Source organism: Theobroma cacao, chromosome 5, assembly GCF_000208745.1.
Source record: "Theobroma cacao cultivar B97-61/B2 chromosome 5, Criollo_cocoa_genome_V2, whole genome shotgun sequence".
Lineage (NCBI taxonomy): Eukaryota > Viridiplantae > Streptophyta > Magnoliopsida > Malvales > Malvaceae > Theobroma > Theobroma cacao.
The window spans coordinates 30,997,788-31,021,969 of NC_030854.1; the positions used below are offsets into that span (position 1 = coordinate 30,997,788).

Genomic DNA, 24,182 nt, shown 5'->3' on the forward strand with positions numbered 1-24,182 from the left:
TGGAAGTGGAAACGGTGAATCTAAGCGTTGAAGCTGCCGCTTAATTCGTGGCAATTTCAGCTTTCCAATGCCGAGATAGACAGCTGCTGCAGTGGTAAGACAAGCTCTTTTCTCCACCATTAGAACAAGATTTTCTTTGATCTCATTTGGTTTTGTTTGTGTTGACAAATTTTTGATCGATATCATGTTGAATTTATTTTCCAGTTTGATGATTATTTATGTATTCTTTTGTTCTGAGGATTGGAGTAAATAATTTTCAAATATGATCATGATTTTTGCATATATTTTATTTTATTTTTAATTTATAATTTTAATAAGCTTTTTGACTGCCACATAGGACATTTAATAATGACACTGACTATGGGAAATGCTCCCAAACATACTCATCTTGTAAAAATATAGAAAATTTTGGTCAAATTTTCGTTTTTCACTCGAAAGAATTTGGTCTAGTTGAGACATCGAATTTGACAACTCATCCCAGCTCAAGCCGGTCCCTTTGCGTTGACTTTTTTTTTTTATTCCTTTTTTGGAGTTCTGACCATGCATGAAAATATGCTTTGCTCATTGATTCTCAAAACTCTTACAAGTGCTTCAACGTTTGCAGCTGTTGTCTTCTCTAACTTGGTTTGATTTTCTTTTCCTTTTGTGGGTTTGGTACTTTTCCATTTGCTGCTTCTGCATGCCTCTTGCATTCCTCAAAAGCCAGAACCTTTCCTTTTGATTCTCTGTCATCACATTAACTAATTCTAAACTTTCTCATTAGCTCTCTGATTGCTAAGAGAGATGGCGAGTGACTGAAAACCCTTTTTAATTTCTCACCATTTTGATTATTTGAATTTAAGTCATTTGGTGTCATCGTTGCTTGGTTGCTGTTTTTCATTAATATTTTCCTTTTTGAGTCTGCCCTGCTGTTGGTTCCTACTGAAAAAAGAGAAAAAGGAAGCAAGGAACCAAAGAAAGAAAGAGAACACCGGAAAGAATGGAAGCTGCAATTGCTACTGGTGGCGCTGGCAACCTGGTTGCTGAAGTTGTCAAATACATAGCCACTCAATTTAAACGTCCTGTAAGTTACATATTTCTCCATAAGAGAAAGGTTGAGAATTTTGAGGAAAAGGTTGAGATGTTAACAGACAGACGGCAGAGAGTGCAGAATGCTGTTGATGTTGCTGAAAGGAACATGGAGATAATAGAAAAGGATGTCCAAAATTGGCTTATTAGAGTGAACAGGATAATCAACGAAGAGGTGAAGGAAGTGAAGGATCTCGAAGACAAAGCCAAGAGCAAATGTTTTGTTGGCTTGTGTCCTAACTTCAGGTCTCATTACCTGCTAAGCAAGAAAGCAGGAGAAGATGCCAACACTATTGATGAACTCCTCCGGCAAGGTGAATTTAGCAGGGTATCATGCCCTGCTGCTCCACCAGACATAGTGGCTGCCTCTGCCAAAGAGTTCGAGGCCTTTGATTCAAGAAAGAAAGTTTTTGATGAGATCGTGGAGTCTTTGAAAGATGCCAGTATCAACCTGGTGGGGGTCTATGGGATGGGTGGTGTTGGCAAGACCACACTAGTCAAAGAAGTTGCGAGACAAGTCAAAGAGGATAAGTTATTTGATTCGGTGGTTATGGCAGCTGTAACTCAGACACCTGACATTCAGAAAATTCAAAACCAAATTGCAGATATATTGGGTTTAAAGTTTGACGAGCAGAGTATGACTGGAAGAGCCTGTCGGTTGTCTGAAAGGTTGAAGAAAGAGACGAAGATTCTTGTTGTTTTAGATGACATTTGGGCGAGGCTAGATCTGGAAGAAGTTGGAATTCCTCTTGGAGATCAACAGAAGGGATGCAAGATACTATTGACATCAAGAGATCAAGATGTACTATTTAATGGGATGGATGCTAAGAAAACTTTTGCAATCGGTGTTTTGGAAGAAAGTGAAGCTTGGGACCTCTTTAAAAAGATGGCAGGGGACAGTGTTGAGAATCTTGAGTTGTGGTCTACAGCAATTAAGGTAGCACAAAAATGTGCTGGATTGCCGGTCGCCATTACCACAGTTGCAAGGTCTTTAAGAAACAAGGGTTTATTTGCATGGAATGATGCTCTGAGAAAACTACAGAGGCCTTCTCCTACAAACTTCACAGGGATACCGGCACATGTATACTCAGCTATAGAGTTGAGTTACAATCATTTAGAAAGTGAGGAACTCAAACAGACTTTCTTGCTTTGCAGTCTACTAGGTCACCATGTTGCCATTCAAGACTTGTTGAAATTTACCATGGGTTTGGGTTTAAAAAATGAGGATGTTCTGAAAGATTGGCCTGATGAAGATACTATGAAAATGTGCAGTAGCATTAGTTTGTCCTAGATAGTATTAATGAGTATTAATGAGCTTCCTGATGAGTTGAAATGTCCTCAACTTGCTTTCTTCCATATGGGTAGCAAGGATGCTTCTGTAAGAATACCAGCTAACTTTTTTAAGGAAACGAAAGATCTTAAAGTCCTAGATTTAACTGACATGCATCTTCCCTCCTTACCTTCATCAATTTGTCTCTTAACAAATCTTCGTACACTATGCCTAGATTTATGTGTGCTAGGAGATATAGCCATTATTGAAGGGCTCAAGGATTTAAAAGTTCTTTGCCTTATAGGATCTGATATTGAAAGACTACCGAGGGAAATTGCACGGTTGACACAGCTAAGGTTATTAGATCTGCATGATTGCACCCAACTCAAAGTAATCCCTCCGAATGTCTTATCAAGTTTGTCCAGATTAGAAGAATTATACATGGGTAACAGTTTTGTCCAATGGGAAGCAGAGGGACATGCCAATGAAAGAAGCAATGCTAGTCTTGCAGAATTGAAATCTTTGTCTCGTTTGACCACTTTAGAGGTTCATATTCCTGATGCCAAGATTATGCCAAGCGACTTGTTTTTTGAAAAGTTGGAAAGATACAACATCTTTTTGGAAGATAAGTGGAATTGGTTTGATGCGAATGAATACTCGAGAACTCTGAACCTCAAGCTAGATTCTGGCATTGATGATTTGGATCTTGGAACTAAAATGTTGTTGAAGAAAGCTGAAGATCTACACCTACATGAAATGAAAGGTGTCAAGGTTGGGCTGAATGAGTTGGAAGATGGGGAAGGTTTTCCACATTTGAAAAATCTCCATATCCAAAATGGTTTGGAGATTCAATATATCATTCATGACAATGATGCAGTTGATAAAGTTGAGTTTCTTCAACTAAGGTCATTGACACTTCAGGATCTACCACAACTTATAAGCTTTTGCTCTGGAAACAGAAGAGGCTTTACTTCCATATCTCCACTGGAATTTCCACTTTTCAATGAAAAGGTATTTATTTATCCTCTTTTAGTAAATGGCATTTGTTGGTCTTATTTCTAACAATATTTAGATTTATTCATCTCAAACAATGTTCTCAAAATTAAATTTAAATCCAACATTATTTTTGCTAAGTGGCCCTTATATTGTTATAAAGCCAATATATAAGTTGCAGAATTAATTTGCTTGGCGTGAGTCACTCAACTAGATTTCCCGTAATCCATTAGAAAATCGTGTTTTATACTTATTCTCTTTGTAAATTTATACGTGAGAGTTTAGCTTAAGTGCTAAGATGTGCGAGGGTTTGACTACAGATCTTTTGTTCAAGAATTTCCCTAGTCTAGTTTTGAATAGGTTAATCTTAAGATAAGATTAATATTACTCTAATGTAGTAAGCTAACTTAAAAGATTGAGACAACAAGAATTGAATAGATAACCAATTGATTTTATTATAGTAGGCAACAATTCATTTGTAGTTCAAATAAGCTGCTTAAGAAATAAACTGGAAACTTGGGGATCCAACTGAATTTGATTGATAGTCATTTTCTCTCTTTCCTTCCTTTTTCCCCCTTTTTTCCTTTTTGTTTTTGATCAGATCATCATTTTCTCTATATGCTACTTGATGTGTAAAGAAAACAAGTGTGAGAAATTTTAAGGTTGACATTGTTTGAAACATTTTGTTTACAATCCCTTTGTATGATGTTGAAGCAGTTATCTGAATCTGGATCCGCTATAGTTTGTCGGCTAAACATAGTTTTTTTTTTAAAAATTATTTTTAATTAAGTGGGAAGGAAGGAGGTCCAGTTGATGTTGAGATTTAGAGCAATTTCATCTAAAAACCAATGATTTCTAACACTAACTCATCGTAACACAATTGCTATTAAAGACACTGAATGAGAATGGGTACTAATTTCTGCTCAGTGGCGCAGCAGTTGGAATGGCAGGCATTATTCCTTCTTTTTCATCATAGTGTGTTATGTAATTATAAATACACAAAAAGAAGAATTTCTATTCCTTTTTGTTTAATTTCTTTTCTATCCTCTAGTTGAAATAAGAAGGTAAGATTTTTATAAGAAAAAAATTACTTGTGTGTAGGTGGTGTTTCCATGCTTGGAAAATCTGCGGTTGTCCTCAATTAACGTTGAACGGATATGGCACAATCAGCTTTCTGAAATATCTTATTGCTTTCAGAATCTGATAAGATTGATCATTGAAGATTGTGGCAAGTTAAAACGCCTATTATCCTCTTCTATGATTAGAAGTCTAGAGCATCTCAAAAGCTTTGAGATAAGTGACTGCAAGTGCTTAAGAGAGATAATACTCACAGAGGATATAGAAGAAGAAAACAAGTCTATGGTTTTATTTCCTCGGTTAAACTCTCTTAAAATAAAGAGTATGCAACATCTTATTGGGTTTTGCTCAGAAAATCATAGTATTGAATTCCCATCCTTGAAGCTATTGGAGATAGAGCACTGCCCTCAATTTAAGGGATTCATGTACAAATCTACGATGGAGGACAACCAACGTTGCTCTACACAAGCTCTCTTCGACGAAAAGGTAGATTACTGTTAATGTTCTTTTCTCTACTTATGTTCTCTTTGTCTTGATTTCGGCCTTGATTGTAGGAAGTATAACTTTTATTATCTTTTCTCTCTTTAATGGCATGTACTACACACAGGTTGCATTTCCCTGTTTGGAGAAAATGACGATTTCCCACTTAAGAAATCTGAAGGTGATATGGCACAGCTAGCTCTTTGCAAGTTCCTTTTGCAAACTGGAAGAAATGAGAGTTGAACACTGTAATGAGTTGCTGACCGTTTTTCCATCTAACATATTGGGAACATTCCAACAACTGCAAACTCCGAAAATATCCAGTTGTGGTTCACTAGAAGAAGTATTTGACCTTCAAAGGTTAAATGTGGAAGAAACACAGGTTGTAGCCACTCAATTAAGAGAATTGAATATTGTTCATTTACCAAAATTGAAGCAGATTTGGAATAATGATCCCCAAGAAATTTTAACCTTTCAAAATCTATGCACAGTATATGTTTGGGATTGTTGGAATCTGAAGAATGTGTTTCCACCCTCTGTAGCTAGTGTTCTTCCTCAGCTTAAAGATCTTAAAATATATAGCAGTGGGTTCGAGGAGATTGTTTCGAAGGAGGAAGGATCGGAAATGGCTATTACTTTTGAGTTTCATCAAGTATCCTCCCTTATTCTTTGGAACCTACCAAAACTAAAATGTTTCTACCCAGGAAAGCATACAACGAAGTGGCCAATGTTAAAGAAGTTGATAACCTATCATTGCAATGACATAATGATACTCAGTACAGAACAGCGGAACATCCAAGAAATGAATGGTGGCTATCAACTTGAATCCCCAATCCAACCACCACTTTTCTTGGTTGAAAAGGTATGAAATAATTTATCCTTTTTTCTAAATATTCAAATGTAAGTTCTCACTACAATTTTGAAAAAACTATAACAGTTCTACAAAATGATTTATAAAAAATTATCAAGGGAATATTTTCATTCTTGTACTTTAACTGTTTAATTCAATTAATTGGTACTTTATTAATTTTAAACATAATTTAATTAGTAAGTACTTTAATTTTTTGTTTACTAAGTTCTCCCCTACTATATCTACTCATTCTCAAGTCTCATCTCCATCTCCTAAAAATATAAAAGAAAAAAGGAATGTTATTAACCACCTTCTTTTAATTTCTCTTTCATTTTCTCATCCCATGCTCCAATAGAAGAAATTTTCTCTAGTTATTTATCCTTTTATTTCATTTTTTAGCAATTATATTTTCTTCCATAACGTTTAGATTTTATCCTTAGATAGGCATTGCATGTATTGATTGACTAATGGAATTTATATGAAGTGGTATTTTGAAAGTTGTCCAATTGTTTGCATCATTTTCACTCACTTTAATATTCCCAATATAGATTAATATATTACATTGCTATGTTCTGTCCATAATATTTTCAATTGGATAGTGAAAATACGAAATATCATTAAACAAAGTAAAGTTTGAAATGTAATTCTGATTTGTCTAAAGAATTGCATGACCTGTCCTTTCAGCATTTATGTGATGGACTTTTTTGGTGTGTGCGCTTTTTCAGGTCATCCCTAAACTTAAAGAATTGTCATTAAACTGTGATGACATTACAATGATGCGTGATAGTCAGTTTTCAAGAAGCCTTTTTCCTGGAGTAAAAGTCCTTAAGTTGCTCTGCTACCATGATGAAAATGCTATTTTTCCAATTGCTTTCGTTGAAAGATTCCAAAATCTAGAAAGGCTTGAGGTGATTTGTTGTAAATTCAAAGAACTATTCTCTTCTGAAGGAGATATAGGTTTGGAGAGACGTGCTGGGACACTTTCACAAATTAGAACCTTAAAATTGGATGGTCTTGATAATCTTCTGCATATATGGAAGCAAGACTCACGACTAGACCACATTCTTCTAAATCTTGATACTCTTGAAGTTCACAACTGTAGGGGTCTGATTGGTTTAGGATTGTCCTTGTCATCATTTCAAAATCTCAAGACCTTGGACGTGTGGGAGTGCAATGCAATGATAAATTTAGTTACATCCTTAGCAGTCCAAAGTCTGGTGCAACTTGAAAAAATGAGGATAATAGAGTGCCTTTCAATGAAAGAAATTGTTGGAGATCCGGGAGATGAAGAAACTTATGACATTATTTTCAGTAACCTGAAATGTTTGGAACTTCAACATTTACCAAAGCTTACAAGCTTTTGTTCAGGCAATCACACATTTGAGTTCCCATCTTTGGAACAAGTAATTGTGAGCCAGTGTCCCGAATTGAAGATTTTTTGTCATGGAGTTCTAAATGTCCCACTGCTGAAAAGAGTCCAAAAAACAAACAAAGATGATAAAGGATCTTGGGTTGGTGATCTCAACAGCACCATCCAACAGCTTTGCACAGAACAGGTACTTATCAATTTACCAAGTGTTATTCATCTCTAATATTATTTGTCTTGTAAGGCTCTTGTAATTAATCTTTCTATTGCTCGTTGTTGTTTTGAAAACCATTGGTGATTGCTCATTTTCTTTTAATTGTTTAGCTTTACTTTAGGGTTTTTCGGTTTTTATTTCTTTGTTGTTATGATATTTATTCTTGTAATATAATAAGTGGTGTAATAATTTGAATTTTGTAGGTTGGATTCCAAGGAATGGAGTATTGCGTACTTTCCGAATTTTCTAAGTCAATGGTGATTTGGAATGAGAATCTTCCTGGAGTTTTAGACTTCAAAAATCTTAAGAGTTTGGAAGTCTATGGATGTAATAGATTGAAGTACATTTTTACCTTTTCCATGGCTTTGGATCTTCAGCAACTCAAAGAGATAAAAGTTAAAGATTGCCTCATGATGGAGCACATTATTACAAATGATGGAGAGGAAGCAGCGACATTGACAATCATGTTCCCTTGGCTTCAGTTCATAACTCTTGAGTCATGTTCAAACTTGACAAGTTTTTATTCAGGAATTAATATATTGGAATGTCCATCTCTGAAAGAAATTATTCTAGTTGACTGTCCAAAGATATTTGCATTTGCATCCACAATTTCCAGAGAGCAAGGGCCTGAGAAATTTGACAGAGGAAATATGAAAAGGAATGGAAAGGGAATCCCCTATGACTCTGTTGCACCCTTTTTCAGTGAGAAGGTCAGTCTTTTTTATTTGTGCAGTGATAATTTTTGAAGTTTTGAATATTTAGCTTTGTAGTTGTGGTTATTGAGAGAAAAACAACATTTAATCAACACTAGAATAAAGTTTATTCGAATGTTCTGGAAATACTGAAGCTGCAATAGCCCAATGACCTGATTTGGCATGCAAATAAATTAGCCTTATAAAAAGCAAACCCAAACTTTTCAAATATTGAAGCAGCTTCATGATTATGGTTCAATCTCACTAAAAATCCATAGAACAGAATAGTTCATGGTTCTATCCTATCAATAACAACACAAAGAGTCCCGACCATCGTTCACAACTTTGGTACCAGAACCAATTTAATCATAGTGCTGACCATCGTTGTTTCTCATTATTTGCATGCCAATGCTTTGGAATCTTTTTTTTGTTGGATAATTAAATATTTATTTTAATCTCCAGAGGTTGTAGCTAACTTGCTAACAATGGACTGGCTAATACACCAGTTCCTAAATTAAACTTTGTTTATAGGCTCTTCTTGCCTTAATGCTCAGGAAACATGTCACATTGCTTTCCTTTAATTAAAGAATAGATTGTTGTTCATGCAATGAGGATTGTGCTTGCAGGTATTGTGTCCCCACTTGGAGTACTTGCGATTGTGTTCAATTAACATTCGAAAAATATGGCACGATCAACTACAAGTAACATCTTCAAATCTTCAGAATTTAAAGACTTTGATTGTGGAGGGTTGTCACAGTTTGAAATATCTATTTCTACCTACCATGGGAAAAACTTTTTTGCAACTCAGGGACCTTTATATTATTAATTGTCAGAATGTGGAGGAAGTAATCATCGTAGAAGGATTAACAGAAAAAGAAAGGATATCACAAATGTTTTTTCCTAAACTAGAATTACTGGAGCTCAGAGGCCTTCCCAAACTTGTGAGATTCTGCCATGGAAATTACTTTGTCTTCCCTCTCTTGAGAACACTATGGATAGCAGACTGTCCTGAATTCGAATACTTTAATTTCCAATTCTCTAATTGGAGGTCAACCTCAGATGGCTCAAAAGGAGGAAGGAAACAAGTCAGAGGTTGATGCTTTATCCCTCTTCAATGAAAAGGTGATTTCTTCTTTTGCTTTTTTGCCATATATGAGTTTTAATTTTCTTCCAGTATTCTTGTATATTCTTGTAGCTAGCTTTTCTTACTTCTATTAATTTCACCTTTCATAGCAGTAGTATATTTAATAAGATTTCATACTGGTTACTTTCCCAACCCTTTTGTGTAGATTATCTAAGTATGATTTATTTTCCCTTGTTAACATGAGTAAATAAATTCTGCAGGTCGCATTCCCTAGAATAAAAGAATTGAGAATTGCAGGCATGGGGAACTGGAGAAAGATTTGGCAGGACAAACTCACTGTGGATTCCTTTTGTGAACTAAATTTCCTCTTAGTGAAAAATTGTGAAAGACTTTTGAATATTTTTCCGTTTGACATGATGGAAAGACTTGACAAACTAAAAGAACTGCATATATGGAACTGTGCTTCATTAGAAGAAATAATTGGAGCTCATGAGCTCAATTCCTATGAATCACATGTGATTAATGCTACTCAATCAACCATCATGTTTGTACTTCCTAAAGTAACATTCCTTGGACTTTCTACACTTCCCAAATTGAAGTGTTTCTACTCCAAGATCCATACTACAGAATGGCCGTCATTAATAGAATTGCAAGTGATTGGATGCAGCAAAGTAGAGATATTCGCTGGGGAGTATCTAAACTTACAAGAAGTGCAAAGAGAGAGCCAACTTGAAATCTCTACTCAACAACCCTTGTTTTGGGTCAGTAAGGTATGAACACCATAAATATTTAGCTTGTACTGATGAATTTTCAGTGTTACATTTTACATGGTCATTTGTGTCAGGGTCAATCTGCAGCACTTTTCCTTTTTTTTTTCTCTTGTTATTTCACAAATATCTATTGCATCAGTATGCTGAAGTGTAGCTGTTCTCCTTTTTTTACTTTTATAATAAACATTTGGAGATTTAGACCTTTAGATGGTTCATTGGGATTGCAAGTATGTTCTACATCCTTTGCCAATTCGAACCTTTACTTTTGTTTAACATATTGTTAATTTCTCAGGAGACGTTCCCCAATCTTGAAGTATTAATTCTCGAGCAGAATGACATTATGAAGGAGATATGGCTTGGACAACTTCCAACACAATATTTTAGCAAACTAAGAGGGCTTGAGCTCATAAGCTTTCCTTTCAATGCAGTTTCTGTCCCAGATTGTTTCATTCAGTCATTACCAAATCTTGCAAAGCTTGTTGTCAGTGAAGCTTCCTTTAATGAAATATTTCAATGTGAAGGACGTGAGGGTGTGGGAGAACATGCAAAAGCACTTGCTTTGTTGAGTGAACTAAGGCTATCCGAACTTCCCGAGCTGACATGTCTCTGGAAGGAAGAAACACCACTTGGAGATGCTTTTTATAACCTGAGAACTCTAGAGGTGATGGGATGTGGAAAATTAATGAATTTAGTGCCATCCTCTGTGTATTTTGAAAATTTGACAACTTTGGAAGTATCAAAATGCCATGGATTTATAACTTTAATAGCACTCCCAACTGCTAAAAGCATGGTGCATCTCGCAAGAATGAGTATTACTGATTGCCAAATGATGGAAGAAGTCGTAGCTTGTGCAAGTGAAGTGAAGGATGGCATCATTTTCTCCCAACTGAAGTATTTGGAACTTGGTAATCTTCCGAGCCTATCAAGCTTCTGCTCAGGGAAATGTTCCTTTCTATTCCCTTCCTTGGAAAATGTTACTGTCAGAAACTGTTCAAAGATGAAGATTTTCTCTCAAGGAGAGTTGAGCACACCCAATATGCAGAGAGTTCAATTTGCTGAAGATGAAGAGCGTTGGGATGGAAATCTAAACACAACTATGGAACAGATCTTCATACAAATGGTATGCCTTCTTCAACATATCTTGCTCTTTTTTTTCCTCTCCCCACCCTATTAAAGCCTTGATCTGAGTAGTTGGAGCTTGCTCAAAGGCAATTGCTTCTTGTGTTACAACATGTCACTAGCTATAGAATGTCTACGAATGTAACTGAAAAATATCTTTTTCTCCTTTCAAAAGTAATTCATCAGTTTTGTTCAGGCATTTAACGGGGATCTGAAAACATATGGCAGACTCTCATTTAGACATGCGTAAATGCATTTTATCTGACAATAAAACTACCTAGGATGAAGTTGATAGAAGATAAAGTTTATCACATTGCAAAAACTAGAACATTAACCTTTATTCTATAGAAACCAAAGCAAAATTTGTATAGACCTGAGGGTTGAGCCTGCCTGATTGGAAGTAATCTTATTTATTTTGCAGCAGTAGTTGACAAAATAAGAGTTATGTCAAACCTGTTTATAGAATTATCTTAAAATGGGCAGTTCTTGTAACAATTGATTTCTTGTTTGTTGTGATGTTGTTATATTTACAGAATGTCTCCAATTCTAAAGAGGAGGAAGGTTGTTCCTCACACCCCAAGTTCAATCAAGACAATGCTTCTATGTTTTTGTGAGACACTGAAGCTCACGTTTGTTAGAACTTCCATTGGGTCAGATGGTAAGAGGGTATTCTTTTGAAAAACATTATTTGGCTGCTTTAGCTTTGTGCTCACGTTGTTACAAATGCTTTACAGATGGTTCTGGCACTTTTTGATCTTAGGACGAATGGTCAACACTACCCATTATGTCATGGTGCCAGGAAAATATTTCCCTTCCCAAAGATAATGTATTAGAAGTTCTGCTATTTGTGCAAGTCTGTATTGATTTCTAGGTAAATTACAGCACTTGAATCTAATTAGCTTAAAGATATCTTTTACGAGTCTGTAAATGTAGACACCTACATTTGTTTTGTTCTAAGAAAGAGCCAGTACTTTTGATGAGCTTATCCAACAAGGTGAATTTAACTGAGTATCATACCCTGATGTTCCACAAGGCACAGTGACTGCATCTCTCAAAAATTTTGAGGCCTTCGAATCAAGAAAGCCAGTTTTTGACAGGATCATGGAGGCTTTGGAAGCTTCTACCATCAGCCTGATAGGGGTGTGTGGGATGGGAGGTGAGCAAGACCACACTAGTCGAGGAAGTTGCAAGTTGAGGAGGTTGAGATATTTGCTTCGGTGGTAGGGAAGCTTTAACTCAGAGTCCTGATATTCTGAACATTCAAGACCAAATTGCAGAGTTATTGGCTTTAAAGCTGGAAGAAAAGCTTACAGTAGTAAGAGTACAATGGAAAAATCTCATCTCTTTAACTCCTCTTAACAAAGCAGTGCATCTAAGTAGCAGTCAAAGAACTCAACCAGCAGCTCACCAAAGCCATCTGATGCAGCAGAAGTCTGCTGCACCACCCTAGCTAAGCAACTGCTGGTCCATGACCAAGGCAGGTTAAGACAACAGCAGCTAAGCTAAGCCTTCATTACAGTCGCAAAATAAGTCTTATCCACTTTGACAGCAAGGGTTCGAGTACTCAAGCACTTATCCATTCAAGCAGCTGAAGATTCAAAGCAAAGTCTATCTATGGCAGTTGTTCAAGACTTGATATTTTTAAATTCAATAGGATCGTGCTGATCATCATTGTATTGTTCAAATTTAAATGTAGATAAGCCTTATCACCATACCATGTAACTTTGTAAAAAAATGTGGATACATTACATCCATGAATCAGATCCGTTTTTTAAGTTTGTATCCGGTCGTCTCTTGCTTTTACAAAGAGCATGTTGATTGTGCGAAAGATTGAAGAAAAAGAAGAATATTCTTGTTGTTTTAGATGATATTAGGGCAAGACTAGATCTCGAGGTAGTCGAAATTCCTTTTGGAGATCAACACAATGGATGCAAGATGCTGCTGACATCCAGAGATCATAATGTTCTATCCAATGGGATGGATGCTAAGAATACTTTTGTAATCAGTGTTTTGAGAAAACAAAAATGAAGCTTGTGACCTGTTTAAGAAGATGGCGGGGAACAATGTTGAAGTCCTGAGTTGCGATCTGTATCAATTGAGGTAGCCAAAACAATGTGCAGGATTGCCAGTGGACATTGCAACAGTTGCTAGAGCTTTGAGAAATGAAGGTTCATTTGAGTGGAAGGGTTGCTTTGAAGCAACATGAGAGGCCTTCTTCAAGAAAGTTCATCGTTAGTGAAAAGAAGAAAAAACCTTAATAAGGTCTTATGGTTAAATTAACAGATGAAAGAAATGCCACAATAAAAAGGAGAACTCATGGACGAAAGAATGGTATGCAGGAAAAACCAGAGAATAAATCACCTTTTCATTAAAGAGAGCGGAGTTATCAAGCTCTAGGTCATTTCCTTGTGCGTTCTGATCAATTTGAGGTTCATCTCCAACATCTTCAATTGCAGATATAGAGATGAATGTCTTCAATACAGGACAGTTTGTGAGGACTAGCTCTCTCAAGAAGGGGAATTCATTGTCAGTTTCATAGCAGAATCTTCTGAGTTTAGGAAGGTCTTGGAGCTTTAGGAATTTTAGTTGAGGGAACCACATCTTGCTCATCCTTTCATCTTCTGTCAATCCTTCCACGAAGATTATTTTTCCATGATCTTACAGTCCAAAATTGAAAGGCTATGGAGTTGCACAAAATGCTTTACCCCGACAGATGGAAACAGATATTTCAAATTGTGACACCCCTTTATCTTAATCCATTCCAAATTCTGAACATAGAGAGAGGATGCTAGTTGTTAGATATGCCATATCTTTTGAATGTTAAGATTCAAGGGTCAAATCCCATTGTCTTCCTTGGACTCTTAATATGTACCATACGAGGAAACTATAAAAAATACCTGCAAAAGCATATATTATCATATATTTGATTCGAATGTATCAAAGATGGCAAAATGGTTAAATGAAAACAGGAGAATCATAATAGGCTGACGGAGTTTACAAATAAAATAATACATATTTGTAGGTTGCAGTGCCATGCATTATGCACCAGAAAATCAGTGCTGAGTTTTCTTTTTGGCCATATAAGACCGACAGCTGAAAGTTACGAAATGAAATAACCTTTTGGATTCCAAGGACGCTGGCCGACAACTAGGCAGCTAATTCATTCTTCAGTAGAACAATTCAATCTGCAATGAAAAGGCATCTCAACCGTCAGTCTATAAATTGCAATTTTATCATTATGGATGAAATAAAGTAGACAAATGAAAAATTATGAAATTGGAACAGGTACTTAATTACCATCAGATGGATTTCAATTCAAGGAAAATGAGCCTGTCTCACAGACACCAAAACATGCATATTGCCTTATTCCAGCTTGGGCAACTATACGATAACCTCAGCCACTTCAGAATTTTGGACATTCTGTGATCACGAGGAACAACATATTGAAAGGTAAAACCAATTAGCAATGTAGTGAAAGGCACCAAACTACATTTTGCAATAATTTTCATTATTAAAAAGATGTTAAAAGCTTTATGTCTATAGCTTCAGTGGGTAGAATTATAGCAAAGGCAGCTGATGAAAACTAGAAAAACATTGGAAAATGCTTTAAATTGAGGCATACCATTTCTTCAAACATCTGTTTTACAGTAGTTTTAAGGTCATTTTCCCACCGCACTTTTTCTTCATCTTCTGTCAATTGCACTTGCTTCAGCTTTGGTGTGCTTAAATCTCCTTGACAGAAAATCTTCATTTTTGGGCACTCTCTTACAATCACCTTTTGCAAGACTGGGAATTCAAAGTTGTGATCCCCTAAGCAAAAGCTTGCTAGACTTGGTAGACAACTTAATTGCAAATACTTCAGTCGGGTAAAGACAATACCACCTTGCATTTCATCACCCCCACATGCTATGATTTCCTCTATCATCTCACAATCAGTTATGCTCATTCTTTCGAGTACCATCAAGCTCTTAGCTGTTGAGCATGTTATCAAATTTATGAATCCATAACATCTTGAAACTTCTAGATTTTTTAAATTTTTGAAAGACACCAAAGATGGCACTAAAGTCTTTAATTTGCCACATTCCAGCACTTGAAGAATTCTCAGGTTACAGAAAGCTGGTATGGGTTGGAACCCTTCCTTCCAGAGATTTGTCAACTCTGAAAGTTTAGACAACCTCAATTCACTTAACCGAGTGAGTGACGACGCATGTCTTTCCTCATCACTGAGTTCTTCAGACCAGAATATTTGATAGAAGGAAGCATCACTCAGAACAAGCTTTTCAAGATTTGGTAATGACTGAATGAAACAATATGGAAGAGCAGTTGATTTCTCAGGAACAGACATGAGCTCAAGAACTTTTAGTTTCCTGAAACATTTTGTTGAGAGTACTTGGCTATGCCATGTCCCTTTCATAGTATCGTTCTGCTTCAAGCTTAATTCTTCTAAGATAGGGAACGTAGCCTAAATAATTAAAACATGTGTGTTAAACAAAAACAAAGAGTTTAAATTGGTTAAATAATAAAAGAAAGAGTTTTATAAGTTTTGTGTTCATACCTCATTGACCTGAAACAAGGGTTGTTGATTTGAGATTTTAACCTGACTTGCTACATGCGTTTCTCCAAAGCAAGGACATTTTGAAGCAAATATCTCTACTTTGTGACATTCAATCACCTTCATTTTTTTCAATGATGGCCATTCTGTGACATATGTCTTAGAGTAAAAACTTTTCAATTTGGGCAATTTATCAAGTCGAAGATACGTCATTTTGGGAAATACAAACTTAGTCTCTGTTTCTACCACAATAGACTGAGTAGCTGTTATTGCATGTGATTGATTAGCAATGAGTGCTTGTGGCTCAAATATTTCCTCTAATGAATCACAATTCACAATCTGCAACTTGTTTAGTTCCTCAAGTCTTTCCATCATGTTAAAGGGGAAGGTATTTCGGAGTGCTCCACAGCCTGCAACCCATATATTATGTAGTTTGCAAAACGAATTCACAGTGAGTTGATCCTGCCATATCCTTCTACAGCTCCCCATAGCTTTGATTGTCAACGTCTTTAGCCCAGGGAAGATCACCTAAAAAATTCATTTAGTTGGGTTAATAAATGAAATAGGAAAGAAAATAACAAATTTTAAGTGTTGAAGAAAAAAAAAAACGTAAACAAGGTCTCATGGTTGAATTAACAGATCAAAGAAATGCCACAACAAAAAGGAGAATTCATGGACAAAAGAATGGTAAAGGAAAAACAAAAGAAGAAATCACCTTTTCATTAAAGAGAGCCGAGTTATTTCCTTGCGCATTCTGATCAATTTGAGGTTCATCTCCAACTTCGTCAATCACAGAGTTAGAGGTGAATGTCTTCAATATAGGACAGTTTATTAGGTTTAGCGTTCTCAATAAGGGGAATTCATTGTCAGTTTCGTAGCAGAATCTTCTGAGTTTGGGAAGGTCTTTGAGCTTTAGGAAATCTAGAGTGGGGAACGACATCTTGCTCGTCCTTTCTTCTTCTGTCAATCCTTCCATGAGGATTACTTCTTCCATGATCTTACAGTCCAAAATCGAAAGGTAACGGAGTTGCGCAAAATGTTTTACCATGACAGATGGAAACAGGTATTTCAAATTGTGACAGCCCTGTATCGTAATCCATTCCAAATTCTGAACATGAAAAGAGGATGCTAGTTGTTGGATATGCCATATCTTTTGAACGTTAACTGAGGACAGATTCAAATTGTACAATTTGGGACACACAACCTGCAGACATAATTCACATGGTATGAAAAACATTTCGTTTCTTCTAAAAAAAAATTAATTGGAAGAAATGATTTCAGAGAGGGGCATGCTACTGATAAGTGATGATTAAAATGAATGAAATCAAGATTTAGATGAAGTTCATAATAAACTTCTTAGTTAAAAAAGATTAACTAAAAATGAAAACTACAACTAAAAAGCAATAAGCAAAAGATTTATATTCTATGTTTTAAATAACTTGAGGTAACTCTTATTTTTTATAAGAAAAAACTATGCAATATGAATAAAGATTATTATCAATCAATGGACTAAATATATATATATATACTTATTTATATTACTCTCTTCATGACTTTGTGGAATTTAAATAAGAAAAAATAATTCACCAGCTGCGAACGTGTGTGTTTGAGAACTTGTGGAACGCCACTATTAAGTACAAGTGTCAAAATTCATCCAATATTGTATTCACTTTTTTATATTTTTCCACTTTTTTGTTCTTGTTTTATATAGTTTACTAGTCCTAGTCTAACAAGGATGCACAAAATTGTAAAATTTTATTTATTTTATATAAAAACCAAAGCACCTAAAACATTTTTCCTTATCTAAAAACTCATCTTTCATGTTCTATCCTTTTCCATTTTTATTTATTTTTCATTTTCATGTAACGAGAAAAAAAATAACAAAACAAGACAGTATATAGAAGAAAACAATTAAACCATTATTTACGTCAAAAAGAGCAAAAAAAAGAATTACTACTTTGAATTTGACCTAAAAAGAGAAGAGAGAAAGAAAAAGAAAAAGAGAAAATAAGCAAAAAGAAGAACAACAAAAAAAAAAGAAACCAAAAACTGTGACATTTTGGACTTGCCAATTAGACAATGACATGTGGCACATTACCATTAGCTTATGTATGTTACTTTTAGAGATGAAAGTAGGAGACCTACAAAAATTATCATCCAATCTTATGGTATTAAAATTAATCATCTCCTTTCTTATCTATACCATTACTAGGAGGTTAACTCATCCAATATTTGGAATCTAATACTTCCATTTTAAGTAAATAACAAATATGAGATAGGATGATCATTATCTTACTTTATTCATTGTCGTCATCATGTGCATCCAACTTGCCATAAGTAGTATTTTCTCTATCTCTAATAGAAGTGTCCATGAGTCATTCAAATTAACCTATGGAACCTCCCATTCTAAAAGTCAAGCTTGAACTTGGCTTGATCTATTCACTTTACTATTATTTTATTATTAAAATAATAAATTTTTATTTTATAAATTTAAGACTTTAAAAAATATTTATAAATTAAAATTAAAAACAAGATATTTAAATTGAATAATGATAATATATATATATATTATATATATATATCATATTACTTAAAAAGTTAAATTCAAATTCTTCTTACAATCAAATGAAAAAAAAAAAAACAAAAAGAGAAGAAAAAGGAAATAAAATCTTGCAAAAATATGAAAATGAATCTTCGCTAACAAACTGACCTTATCGCTGAAAAAAGTTGTAGTAATATCCCATTTTTCACTTCTATCACCACTCGCCTCTTTCTCCTTGTCTCTTGAAGATGAAGAAGCAATTGTACTCATTCTTGGACAGTCCGCTATCCTCACTACTTGCAAATTTGGAAATTTAAGAGCTCGACTTCCCAAATAAAAACTTGTCAAGTTGGAACATGACGCAATTTGAATGGAGTAGAGGTGGGGGAATGTGAACTTATCTGTCCTCGTTTCTTCCTCCTCAACTCCCTGTTCCATGATGACTGCTTCCATCGAGGGACATTCTTTTACTTTGAACTTCCGTAATTGCCTAAGCCTCAAAGCCATAGAGGGGGTAAAAATGTATTTCAAGCTGCTACAATTACCAACTTCCAGATGTCCAAGGTTTTTGAAGTTCAAAATTTCTTGAGGGTTCCTATTCCATATTTCCATCAACTCAGAAAATGTGTCTGAGAGCTCCAAATCATATCGGTGATGGTATCCACCCTAACAAACCCAATATATTACAATAGTTATATATGGTACAACATAACATTAATCACAAATATAAATAACAATGATAAACCTTCTTCTTTAAAGTTATAGAACTAATATCATTTTATTTCTAAAACAATGAAAGAAGGCAATATTTCAATCAGAAAAGTAAAATTGTAGCAGTAGTTTGCAAAATAAATTGTAGCAGGAGGAAGCGACATGAATTAATTCATACCTTTTCGGAGTACAACTGTTGTATGGTGGTATCAAGGTCACCAGCCCAACGCCCACTGTGATCGTAACGCGATTCTTTTACTCTCTGTAATTTGGGGGTGGTTGAAACTCCCTGAGAAAAAACCTTCAAGCTAGGACAGTGACTCACAATTAAGTCTTCCAAGGATGGAAACTTAAACGTATGATTCCCTGGACAAAAGCTTGCGAGGCTCTGTAAAAAGTCGAGTTCTAAATATTTCAACTTGCTGAAAGTGATCTCATTCTCATCTCCTTCGTTTGCAACTATTTCTGTCATCCTACCGCAGTCTTCTATCCTTATTTTTGTTAGTTGTGCCAGACTCTGGACTGCTGAAGGTGTAACTAAGTTTATCATCTTGTTGCACCTTTCCACTTCCAAAGTTGTGAGATTTCGAAACGATGCTGAGGAGGGTCCAAAATTTATCAAATCATTACACCACAGAACTTCAAGAGTTTCCAGATTAGAAAGAATGTGGCCTAACTCTGACTCTTTCTTCCATATATATCTAAGATTTTTACAAGAATCCAACTTTAATTTTCTAATGCGTGAGAGTGTCCCAGCGTCAGGCGTTTCAGCAAGATCGCCTTCACAAGAGACTAGATCTTTGAAGTCACAACAAGACAACTCAAGATTTTCAAGATTGTTCAATCTTCGGACGAAACCAATTGGAAAATTGGAGCCATTCACCTCGAAAACTTTAATACGGTGAAAGAAGTCTGCACGAAACTGATTGTCACTTATCATTTCAATGTCATCAATTTCAGATAACCGCAATTCCTCTAATTGGGGAATGACCTTCGAAACCAATCAAGTAAGAAAAAGTCAGAGGCAATGTTGCTCTACAGGGTCTAAAAAAAAAAAATTCTTGGTCAGGCCGTGGACACAGATATATACACAAACATGCATAAAAGGAAAAGGGTTAAAGCTATACAAGTTCAGGTTAATGATCTCCTCAGCCCATTAACTTTTCCATTGCCTGGACTAATTTAATTATGCTAAAACGAATTTGAGATTTTCCAAGGCCCAAAAATTATCGTGTGAGTTAATTAATTTTGTTTATAAAAAAAAAAGCTGTATTATTTTTTTCATACACAGACGGTGGATAATCTTCCTATAGATATACTATATGATCTAAATTTATGAATATATAGATCTTTCAAATAAAACATTACATGATTAAATTGTGTCTTGGACATTCATTTGAAAATTTTTTTAAATAAATAATGTTAAACCGGTCATTTTTTGTGTAAGAAAGATATTTTTAATCTGAACAAAATGTTTAATAATATCCTAAGATTTGTGGTGTGTAAGATAAGAGGTATAATAAGACAATAATATTAAGAGAAAGATAAGATGATTTTTATCATATTATATGTTTGCTGTGTATAAGATAAAATGCATAATAAGATGATTATTTTTTTCATTCATGGGTTAAAATTACATTTTCTTTCATTCTTGATTATGTGCCTTGTTTCTACTCGGTTAGTGAACTTATCTTTGGATGTGATTGACTATATGCGATAATAGGCGTTAGTTAGCTAGGTATATAAAGTTTATGTTACCGTCAATTGAACTAAGAATGGATTTGTGGTTGTTTGCAATCAAATTTGATTTACTTGGTTTTGTGATTTTGTTGCCTGCAAATATACTGTACTTGTAGTTTCTAGTTTTCAAGTTTGATGAGAAATATTATTTTTAAGAGTGGAGAAACCATATGCAGTATTTTTAAAGAATGTAGGAATTTGAGAGATCAGAAAATATGGATAATTCAACGGAGGTGAGAGCTAAGAATTTATTAAGGGAACATTGACAAGGCAAGGGGCCAGTCCCCTGGCTTCACCCCTACTGAAATGAAAAAGAGTGTAATTAAAAAATTGTGTTATAAAAATTTTAGAACGGAGTGTGATTCATATAAAAAAAATGCCTAAAAAAATTTAAAAAGGTGTATTTACTTGACATACAGTAAAAAATTCAAAAATTTTTACTTATGTGTACTTTAAATTTTATATTTCAAGAATTAAACTTTTTACATTATTGGTAGGGAAAAAACGTTTTTCAGTACAAATTTAACGTTCTTACAAGTTAAAATTGAAATTAATCATGGAGCTGGATATAAATTCTATTAAAAGTGAATTTATTTCATTTAATACATGTTTTTTAATTTCATTTTACTTATACTTCTTAATTTATTATTTATTATTATTAAATTGGTGAACAATTAAAAGATTTACTAAATTATACTTCAAATTTCAAAATTATGTATTTGTGGTAGATATGGATGTGCCATGCATGTGACCGTGTTTTAGTTTTTTCAAAAGAAATAGTAAAGGTTCAGAATAATACCTCTTCACCTAAGAAAAGTGATTGTCCTTTTGTGGATTCTCCTCGGTCATTCTCATTCATTTCTTGGCTGCTAAGACGCTCTGAAGCTACTATCTTTATAAAAGTAGAACAATCTGTCTTCAATTTTTTCAACATGGGCCAGACTATTGTATGTTGCCCTGGATAGAAACATTTCAGTTCTTCTAGGTATGTAAGCTCCAGTGAAGACACTCGAGGAAACCTGAACCTAACCGGCTGCTCCAATCCTTCCCCTAACGACACAATCTCCTCCACCCCACAATCACTTATTGTTAGATCTTCGAGTTGGGGAAGATCTTTGGCTATTGATACAGGAAATAGATTTTTCAGACTCCCACAATACGTAACCCTTACCTTTCGTAGATTTTGAAAGGTAAGACTTCCTTGGGGATCTTTATTCCAAACGTGCTTCAGTTGTGGTAGATCCCGAATATCCAATTCCCTTAGTTGAGAATCTAGAGGACCTGCTAGAAGTTGGTCATGGAATATCATCTTCACATTTCTCAGGCTGAACAATCTCATCCTTTCCAAGCTAGGAAATGCAGCCTACATAATTCGTGCCAATAAGAATTACTGGAGTTAGTTCATGAAACTAAGGCAAAAAAAGCAAGGAGAGAGGAAAACAAGAGACAGCAGTGAGAGAATAATTCACCTTCCCATTGAACAGAGCTTGTATACTTGACTCATATTTCCCCTCCATTTTAGATTCGCTAATAAATTCTTGTATAGGGCAGTTCCCAATCTCCAGCACTTTCAGTGATGGGAACTCAATATTATAATTTCCTGAACCAAATTTGATGAGATTGGAAAGATTCTTTATTTTTAGGGAGTTTAATCGAGGGAAGCAAATTGCATCTTCCTGTTCTTCTTTTATTTCCTCCGTAAATATTATTTGTCTTAAGCATTTGCAATCCACTATCTCAAAGTGTTCGAGATGAATCAGGCTTCTAGCAACAGAGGGTAATAACAGATGTTGTAAGTTATCACAGTCCTCAATGATGATGCTCTTCAAATTGGGAAGGCAATCACAATATGTTTCTGAAAGCTGGTTGTGCCATATCCTTTCGGTTTTAATCGAGGACAATCGCAAGCTTTTCAACTGAGGGAACACAATCTGCACACAAGTACGATTCTTTATCCTTAAAAATCTAGAGAATATATGTCTATATTTTAAATTGTGAAGTCCAAAAGTCCTAAAATTGAATGATCCAAATGCCCTCATATGTATAATTTATCAAATTCAAAATTTTATTTCCTTTTCTCTCTTAACAACAAGTTTGATGTTTATAATAAATTTCATGTCTTAATTAAGTTTTTTCTCATAGACTGTCATGAGATTAGAATTATGATTTTAACTAAATAATGAAATTAAAAAAAAAACATAAAAGCATTGCCGTTTGTTGAGGGAGCAAATTAGCTAGGGTGGACTTGGGCTTGTAATTTCTAATTCAACACCGCCACCCATGCTCCCTGTTAAAAAACTTGCCCCATAAGTTCAAGCACTACACTCAAATTATTTGTTCATTAAAGGCAGAAGAATATGAAAATGACAAAAGGAGAAATTACAAATTTATTTATCTATTGCATAAAAAATAAGAGTAAATATTAAGTACTTATAAATAATTACAAAGAAAAAAACAATTCCGTAATCAGTGACAAACAACCTATAAGTAACAAAAACTAAAAATGAGTATAACATTCATGCCACAAACAAAACCGAATTACTTACAAAAAAATTTAAGTTGGTCTTTGAATAACTTGTGGAGGTATATCACTTTGTAATAAACTTTAATTAAATCATTAATCTTAGACTAAATTTTATTAATATTTATCAGTTATAACTTAACTTCCATATGGTGTATTATATGAATATATGAATTAATTTTTATTAGTAAGAAACAGTAACATTTTTCTTGCTTATCATTGGATCATAATTGATTTTTTAATGAAATATTTATTGTTTATCAGCTCTTTTTTTTTTTAAATATTCAGTACCTTTTGATGATTATTTAACAATATAAATGACTTTCTATATATTATGGTTCCTCATTTTGTCAAATTATTTTAAACAACATAAACTAAAATCAATTTATTGAGCTATTTAAAAGTAATTGGTTAGTTTTATATTCTATGCGACTTAAAATAAGTTTAATTTATTGTCACAAAAAATAAGATAAATCATATTATTTATCAAATCAATATAGTAATATAATTATTTATTATTTTTGAGAGTATATACTATGGAAATTTTAGGTGCATTAGTAAATTCTTTTTCATAGATGAACATACATGCAAAAGATGTTTTAAATTTATTTTTTAGTTGCTTTTATCTTTTATAGAATTTATATGAAAACTAAATTTATTGAATTGTCTAGATCTCATTGCTTGTTTTATGTTTTCTTAAATGAGCTTCTATGAAAAAATCAATTACTATCCTAAGATATTGAATATTTGTTCGTAGTTATAGAATACAATATAAATTTCATAAATTAATACTCGATAAATTAATAATATGAATTAAATAATGTTTTTGACTAATCTCGACTTGAGACTAATGTGGTAAATTAATAATTCATTAAATTTATAAAATAATACATTTAAAAAAAACACACATAGATCCCACTAGATATGTAATTTAATACTCTCTTTATACATTAAAATTATATATACACATGACTCAATTAAAAGACCTTTGCAAAAAATATGACTCAAATGTTACTTATTTTCTCTTGAAACTGATGTCTCCTTGGATCTCATCTATAACTTTTCTTAGTGCATTAATATTAGTTTAATAATTTGAGGAATTTGAGGCTTTAGTTATTGCTATAACTATATGT

At 34.1% G+C, this 24,182-nt stretch overlaps 2 protein-coding genes across 2 annotated transcripts; one reads left to right on the forward strand and one right to left on the reverse strand.

Annotated features, from left to right (window-relative positions):
* LOC18507140 lies at window positions 281–12,756 on the forward strand. Its single transcript, XM_018121013.1, is given in 11 exon segments — window positions 281–3,349; window positions 4,433–4,894; window positions 5,016–5,750; window positions 6,464–7,294; window positions 7,522–8,028; window positions 8,637–9,102; window positions 9,185–9,201; window positions 9,355–9,864; window positions 10,157–10,984; window positions 11,517–11,641; window positions 11,718–12,756. Coding segments are annotated over 10 exon segments (6,807 nt in total). The 5' UTR covers window positions 281–979; the 3' UTR covers window positions 11,598–11,641; window positions 11,718–12,756.
* LOC18507143 lies at window positions 12,499–22,567 on the reverse strand. Its single transcript, XM_018121014.1, has 11 exons — window positions 21,998–22,567; window positions 21,328–21,891; window positions 18,967–19,779; window positions 18,246–18,743; window positions 16,251–16,739; window positions 15,539–16,063; window positions 14,606–15,445; window positions 14,281–14,403; window positions 14,101–14,168; window positions 13,345–13,880; window positions 12,499–13,194 (listed from the first exon to the last, which is right to left on the reverse strand). The coding sequence occupies exons 1-8, from the start codon at window positions 22,565–22,567 to the stop codon at window positions 14,365–14,367; spliced, it is 4,338 nt and encodes a 1,445-aa protein (XP_017976503.1). The 3' UTR covers window positions 12,499–13,194; window positions 13,345–13,880; window positions 14,101–14,168; window positions 14,281–14,364.